Source organism: Mycetomoellerius zeteki, unplaced genomic scaffold, assembly GCF_001594055.1.
Source record: "Mycetomoellerius zeteki isolate Tzet28-1 unplaced genomic scaffold, Tzet1.0 scaffold327, whole genome shotgun sequence".
In the NCBI taxonomy this organism is placed as follows: domain Eukaryota; kingdom Metazoa; phylum Arthropoda; class Insecta; order Hymenoptera; family Formicidae; genus Mycetomoellerius; species Mycetomoellerius zeteki.
Window position 1 is genome coordinate 1,624,705 of NW_017257313.1, and position 7,209 is coordinate 1,631,913.

The 7,209-nt window shown below is 40.1% G+C and overlaps 1 protein-coding gene across 1 annotated transcript in view; it reads left to right on the plus strand.

Moving 5' to 3' along the window:
- eIF5B (eukaryotic translation initiation factor 5B) overlaps positions 1 to 5,376 on the plus strand; it is a 44,791-nt gene extending 39,415 nt beyond the window's left edge. Inside the window, exons 15-16 of the mRNA XM_018451973.1 lie at positions 533 to 694; positions 4,536 to 5,376. Coding sequence (XP_018307475.1) covers positions 533 to 694; positions 4,536 to 4,643 — 270 coding nt within the window. The 3' untranslated portion in view covers positions 4,644 to 5,376. The remainder of the gene's footprint in view (positions 1 to 532; positions 695 to 4,535) is intronic.
- The last annotated feature ends 1,833 nt before the right edge of the window (positions 5,377 to 7,209 follow it).

A 7,209-nucleotide genomic window follows, 5' to 3' on the forward strand; every position in this document is an offset into this window, starting at 1 on the left:
TTATAACAACTATAATTATAGTCATTTTAGGTTGCCAATTATATACATTTGTTGCTGGAACTATATATATAGTTACTGTTATTATTATTATTATAGCAGTAATAATCATAATTATAGTAATATATAATTATAGTTACAAATACCAAACATTTTTCTCTCTGTGTGGTATCGCGTTACTATGGGCCTGGAGGAAACTACGACAGACAGATCCCCGATCTTTTCGACTTTTAATCGCGTTTCGTTCTGATCGTAAACCTGAAAATAAGCATTTCTGTATCAGCGAAATCTTTGTATTAGAGAAATCATTCTTTGAAATCTGAAATTTTTCAGAGTTTGTTCTCTAGGCGTATAATATATTCTTATGTGAATTAATTAAATACTTATTACGTGGGACAAATTGTGTCCCATTGAATATATGTAACACGTGGACGATTATCATTCGCTCATGGCGAACGTTACATTCCTTTTCACATTGCAAAATATATCATGTGCTATTTCTCTAATTGATTAATATATTAATCTATCGTTTCAGTTCGTCGACTTGGGCATGGTAACTAGTATAGAATACAACCATAAGTCCGTGGAATCGGCTAGGAAAGGCCAAGAAGTCTGTATCAAAATCGAGCCTGTACCAGGAGAAGCACCCAAGATGTTCGGTCGTCATTTTGAAGCGAAAGATTTCCTCGTCAGCAAGGTAAGTACACTAATCATTGATTTATCACCTTAGTTCCATTTTGAAAGCAGAAATAAATTACGGTGACTCGAGAGGAAAAAAATTTCAGTTTTCGGAACGAACAAGCCGCAAACGAAATGAATACCAACAGATTTTTATTTAGCTATAGCTTATTATAGTTATGCAATTGTACCTACATCAATCAACTTCAGTTCTGTTATTCCAAAATCAAAATACATTTATAATTTCATGCTAAATTTATTATAATTGAATATTGGATATCGCAATAAGTCCAATCGATTAGTTTTGAGCTCGGCGATCTCGTAATCAGCCTGTTGAATTGTATACTATTTTACTCGCGCTAGACTACGCGAAACTGAGAAGAGCGTTTTCGCCTTGACGCAAATTCGACTTAGTATGCGAGACCTAGATCGAAAAAGGAAGATGAACATCCGGCGGCGATCGCTCGTCCGCCGTCGGCTTCCGGCCTTCGTAGAAGCTCGCTACCTTTTCCCCTCCGCGTCTCCCTTTCCCTTCTCCCTCCACTTGCCGCTCTTCTTCCTTTTTCGTCTTCCTCCAGGCGAGGATATTGACTATAGGACGAGTTCGGCCCCACGTTCGCTCAGATACTTCATTCCAAGGCATACTTCTCTCGCACGTGCAAATAGTTTTTTACTTGGGCGATTACTATATTAATTACAGTCGTGTTTTCATGCCGTGGGTCCTAAAAGAGCTGATGGGAGAATTAATGCGAGTACAAGACGTGTCTCTTAAATAAAGTAAATGCAGATGTTTAAATGTTGTATAAATATTAATATATAATAATAATTGTATAAATAATAATAAATAAACAACATTGAAAAAATAGAAGCAAAAGTTTAAAATTTTTTTCTCTAAATATACAGGCGAGAATCCAGATTAGATATAAATAATTAAATTATAAATAAACACCCTAATACGCACGTGTCGGGTACGCGGAAAGGATTAATGAAGGACTAAAGCGGGACTAAATAGTAAGTTTCAATTACTCTGTCGCCGTTACATTATTCTCGTGAAAATGTATGTAAAAATCGTTAATTAAGACGGATGTTTCGTAGGCTTCTTCTTTCCCTGTGAGAAACGGTACCGGTGCCTTTTCTTCATACAAACCGACGTCTCATCTTCATTCTTTCTTCCTTTTTCCCCCGTCTCTCTCTACCCTCTCCGCTTCTCCTTCTCTTTTCCACAAGCCTCTTCTATCGTCGTTGTGCTTCAAGCACTCTTCTGTGCTTTAGTAGGCAAGCGGAAGTCATCGTTACCGTTTGGTTCGTGGAATCAGTTCCGGAAGTATCTTGTTCCCACGACGATTCTCCCGAAGCCGCTGATCCGTCGACACGTCGGCTCATACGGGCGAAATAGAGCGAACGCTTTTGCTTTTCAACGCCTAAAGAAAATACCTACCTCCGAAAGATACGAAGGGAGACACGAAATCACGAATAAAATGAACCGAGAGCAAACATTTAGTTTTTACTTCAAACGTATATGTTTTTTTATCGGAGTATTTTTCTCCGTTTAAAGATCAACCTTTGCTCTTATGTAAGCAAGAAGCTGTATAAAATTTGTGAAAAAATATGTATAAGCAGCATGAAGTACAAATTTTATATTACATCATTGTGTTAGCTCGGTTATTTATTTTGGTATAACGATAAATATTACGAAGTGTAGGAAAAAATATTTTTAAATACAAATAAATAATTCCATTCAACATGCTAACAAATAAATACTTTTGAAAATTATAAAAAGTACGTAAAATACTAAATTTCAAACAAATATTTTCGCTTCTACTTTCGGTTAAGGAATTCGCTTCACTTATATTGTAAGCACACGAAACAATATTTCTCGCCGCACTTTCCGGAGGTGCGTTTATTTATCCGATCACGGAAATAGTCTGTTTCTAATCTTGGAGCAGCGGAAAGAGAAAAGTGGATCACGTAAATTGCGATTGAATATACTATTCTCGCGAACGTAAAGAAATCGGTAAAAATTCTGCGAAGAAGACGGTATCTCGGATCGATCGATACGGCACGTCCGCGCGATCTTATCGCACGTTCGTCACGCAGACCGAAATTGCATAATAACATCCGAGACGCGTAATCGTGATCGCGAGCTTCGCGCGAAAAACTTAAACTTTCAAATTAGTTCTGCGCTTTGCACCGTCGGTGAAATTTTTTATGATTACCACGAACTGTTGTATATTCAACGTTCCGCGTACTTTACAAGCGGTAATACGGACGTAGGAGGAAGGGAGGGAAACACGTGGGGGGCGAGAATGAAAGAGAGAGAGAGCAGAGGATAGAGGATTACTGAGAATGAAGGGCAAAGACAGAGAGAGAGAGAGAGAGAGAGAGAGAGAGAGAGAGAGAGAGAGAGGACGAGAAGCGGCGAGGAGCAAGGGAAGTTAGAAGGGGCGTGGCGGGAGGCAGGCGTCCTCAATAGCCGCGTAAAACCACCATTGTGACCGATCCATGAATGAAACGGGACTTCCGGCCGAGAGTGGGGGCGGAAACAGTTGTGAAGCGTTACGTTTCCGAATGGCCCGTGCGCGCGCGAGCACACACACACACACACACACACACGCACGCAAACACAGGTTCTCTAGTCCTCTATTTGCCAAAAGCGTCACGTGAAAATTAGCCATGACACTACGCGTTTCGAGAAACGTACGGTTTGCAAAACGATCGGCAGTTGCCGCATTACGAAGCTACCCGTTACTTTATTGAGATTTCGCTTTTAACAGATCGTTTTAGCGTGCACGTCACACGAATGACGCCTGTGTTTCCGTTACAAATTGCGTCATTCGAACATGTAACGTGTGACGCTATATTTTTTTCCCCCTCGAGCCTCGACATTCGTAGATGAATGGTGTCACAGTCTACTCTCGAGTCCTCACGCTCGGATTATCCGATTTGATCGTCTGATTATATTATTCGTGTCCTCGATCGAGATCCTTGGACTTGGTTTAACTTTAAGATATCTCACAAACTTGAGAGAAGGCAATCCTCTCTTGTCTTTCTCTTGCATCGTATTATTTGTATCTCTTTCATTCTACTATTATTATTATTAAGTAAAGTTTCATTCTACGTTAGACGCAAGCCGATTGCAAGTTTGTTGCGACAACCAATCTAAAGCTTGCATTTTGAAATCAACACTTCAGATTGTCGCAATAAACTTGCGATCGGCTTGCGTCTAATGTAAAATGGGCTTAAGGTAAACGTCCCAGTGAGCTACGATCGGATATTTACACAAAACTTTATTTGTTTGTATTATTATTAATCACAAATGCTTTTTTAAATATAATGTTGTAATTTTAATTATAATCTTAAAATACAGTTAAATTATAATATTGTAATAAAGAAGATTAATAATAATAAATTTGGAGTAAGTGTCCAGACATAAGTACAGTCATTGGAACGTTTATCTCAACCTCTCTAGAGGACCGGAGGCCCCTTTAAGGACTCGACAGTGGCGCCACCTTTTTCACCACTCAATCCTATAATATTGACAAAAAAGTTCTAGCCCTTAAAATAAAAAAGTCTATCAAAAACATGCCGGTCCTCAGAAGATTAATTATTGTTTAAAAATCCGCTTGTTGAAATTTGTAGAATTTGAATGAAAAGAAATTATAACGTAAAATTAGAGTAAGCATTTTTTGAGTTGAGGATAAATATGTAAGATAAAACATACATAGATTCTCGTTTTTATCTTTGCAATTAGAGCGGAAGAGGAGGATTTTTTTATTGTTTTGTTTACGGATGAGCAATCTTTATGTGGTCACGCGTTTTATCACCTGATAACGGAAGCACCATTTCTCGAACTGTTACAGATAAGCAGACAGAGTATAGACGCTTGCAAGGATTACTTCAGGGATGACCTACTGAAGACCGATTGGCAACTCATGGTGGAACTGAAGAAGCTCTTCCAGATACTCTAGGATATGATGAGGATTGCGACGGTGACATTGTCCAAGGGCCTTTTGCTTTTCCGGCGGCTGCTCGGCGAGAAGATCGGGCTCGAACGAACGTCTCCTCGATCGTCCTCGAGTCTTCTCGAACGACGTTGCCACAATATACGGCGTCGATGATGTAGCATGCTCAAATCCCTATCCCGACCGCTGATCGATGCTTCTCGGGCTCCTCTTCGCACTCCGGCACACGAAAGATCGCCGGAAGTTCCATGACGTTGTTGATGAGCATGCTGCGAGAAGAGATGCGAAGACGATCTCGAACTCGCTGACGTCCTTGGAAACGTACGCGTGGCTTTCGAGGACGATCGTCGGGAAGGAGACTCATCGGATTCCGTGATTGCTTTCGGAGTATGTCTGGAATCCCATGAAAGCGGGTACACCCGTATCTTGCTAACGAGCAGGAAGAGAACGTAGCTGGTCGGAGAGGAAGCTTCTTGGAAGTGCGCGATCGCGTTCTTGAAGGAGAGGATCACTCCGGATTATGGGACGTCGTAGGCAACGACGTTGTAGATACGCGGAAGCGAGAAAACAGAATCAAGAGAGAAGAAGAGAAAGGGGAAGGGGCGAATAAATATGGCGCTGATGAACGAAAGAATCGTGCGAGAACCTCGTGTGTTTTGTAATGTAATCTCTTTATATAAGACAAACGCAAGTATTGCGGACGGAAAATAAAGACTACGCGTTTTCGCAAAAAAAAAAAGAAGAAGAAAATAAAAGAGAGGGGAAAAAGGAATATCTCTTTTACGTGCTCTTGTACGTGCGTCGGTGGCTTATTCCTGAGAACATTCGCTCTGTCACCCTTTCCTGGTACCCGTCCATCTCAGATGCATGCTATTTTATGTATCCGATTTACTCACAGCAGTAAGTATTCATCTTTTAACAATAAACTTTCTGCATTTTCATGAGGAAATCTTTTATAATGACGCACTTTGTTGGTGTCGCGATAATTTATCAATGTTAAGCTTGTTATAGATTTAAGTATTGTTCACGCGAGTAAAAATTTTCAATGTTTGATTTTTTTTTTATATTAATGCTTCTATGAAATTTTTAACAAGAATGTGAAAAACAGACTACTTTTGTATCTGTCATGATGTCAACATAAATTATATTTATTTAAGTGACTATCTCCTACTGTCCATTGAAAAATGTCGAAACCGAGCCGCTAGGCGTAAATACATTGAAAAATTGAACAAAACGTTCTCCGGGAAAAGAGCCCTCAGTCCTATTTGGACCCTTCTTCCGACTATCACCTCCATTACACGTCCCTTTATTAAGACTTTCGACGATATGTACACCCCGACCGTGGGAACGCGCGTTTTTAATTGGCCGAGAGTGGCAATAACGCCGGAAAGAAACTCGAGAAATAAATCGACGACGACGACGAGGAGGAGGAGGAAGACGACAATGACGATGACGACGACGACGACGACGACGATGACGATGACGTGTAACGTTACGCAGTAGATCGCATATCGTTCTCGAATTCTCTCGAGAACCACCCTCCCCCTTTTTAGCGCTACCGGAAGCGACAATAATAGGTCGCGGGCGTGTAGGATCGAATGCGTCCCACGCGATCGAAAAAAAATCGACGTCGTCGAAAATCATTCTACGAAGTCGCTGTATGTCCGCGCAAAACGGAGACTCACTTACGTAAGTCGTGTAAGTTTTAATCGGTTTATCCGAATCCCCGTCCCCTTCCTCGTCCCTGATTCCATTCCGTCTCGTGTGCGCGCTACTCTTACGCATATCATCTTATACACATCGATACATACCGATACATGCGTGCGCGCGCGCACGCACGCACACTCGCGCGTTTCCTCTGTTTCTCTCCTCTTCCCTCGCTGCGAACAGCGTCCTAAGTCGATGCCGCTTGTGTAAGATACGAACCACCAATCAACGCAAACAAACGGTAACAAACTTGAGCGAATGTTAACGCAAGAAAATAAATTTTAACCGTATTTGCCTAACTAGATTTTTATAAAGAGACTTTCGCATTATCTACTTCTATTTCTAAAGAGAGAGCGAGAAAGAGAGAACTTGAATATCTTCATTATAAAATATTTTTAATATTGAGAGAGAGTTCCTTCTCGTAAAAATTTTCTATCGGATTGTTTGATAGCAAGCAAAAATTTAGAGTTACCAGTGAAATACCTTTGGATTTATATCTTTTATATATTTATTAATTATATTCTGTGCTCATAAAATTATATTATAAAATATTATATAATTGTATTATTGGATATTATATTAATATCGTATTTGTATCGTACGAAATTGTTAAAAAATTATATTTATCAATAAAAATTCCGATTGCTTATCACTAATTTTCATATTTTTTTAATCGTCAGTTTTTATCGAGGAATCGGCTCTTTTCCAAACTGTTCGAGTCCATCACTGGTTGGAGTCAGAAAATATGTCATGTCCTTGCTGGGAGCAACCGAGAGCGCGAGTCGGCAGGCCGCACTCAATAAACGCGCACGTCATTTCGAGTCATTCATGCATCTGCAGGTTGTCCTCGTGTCTCTTTCTCTCT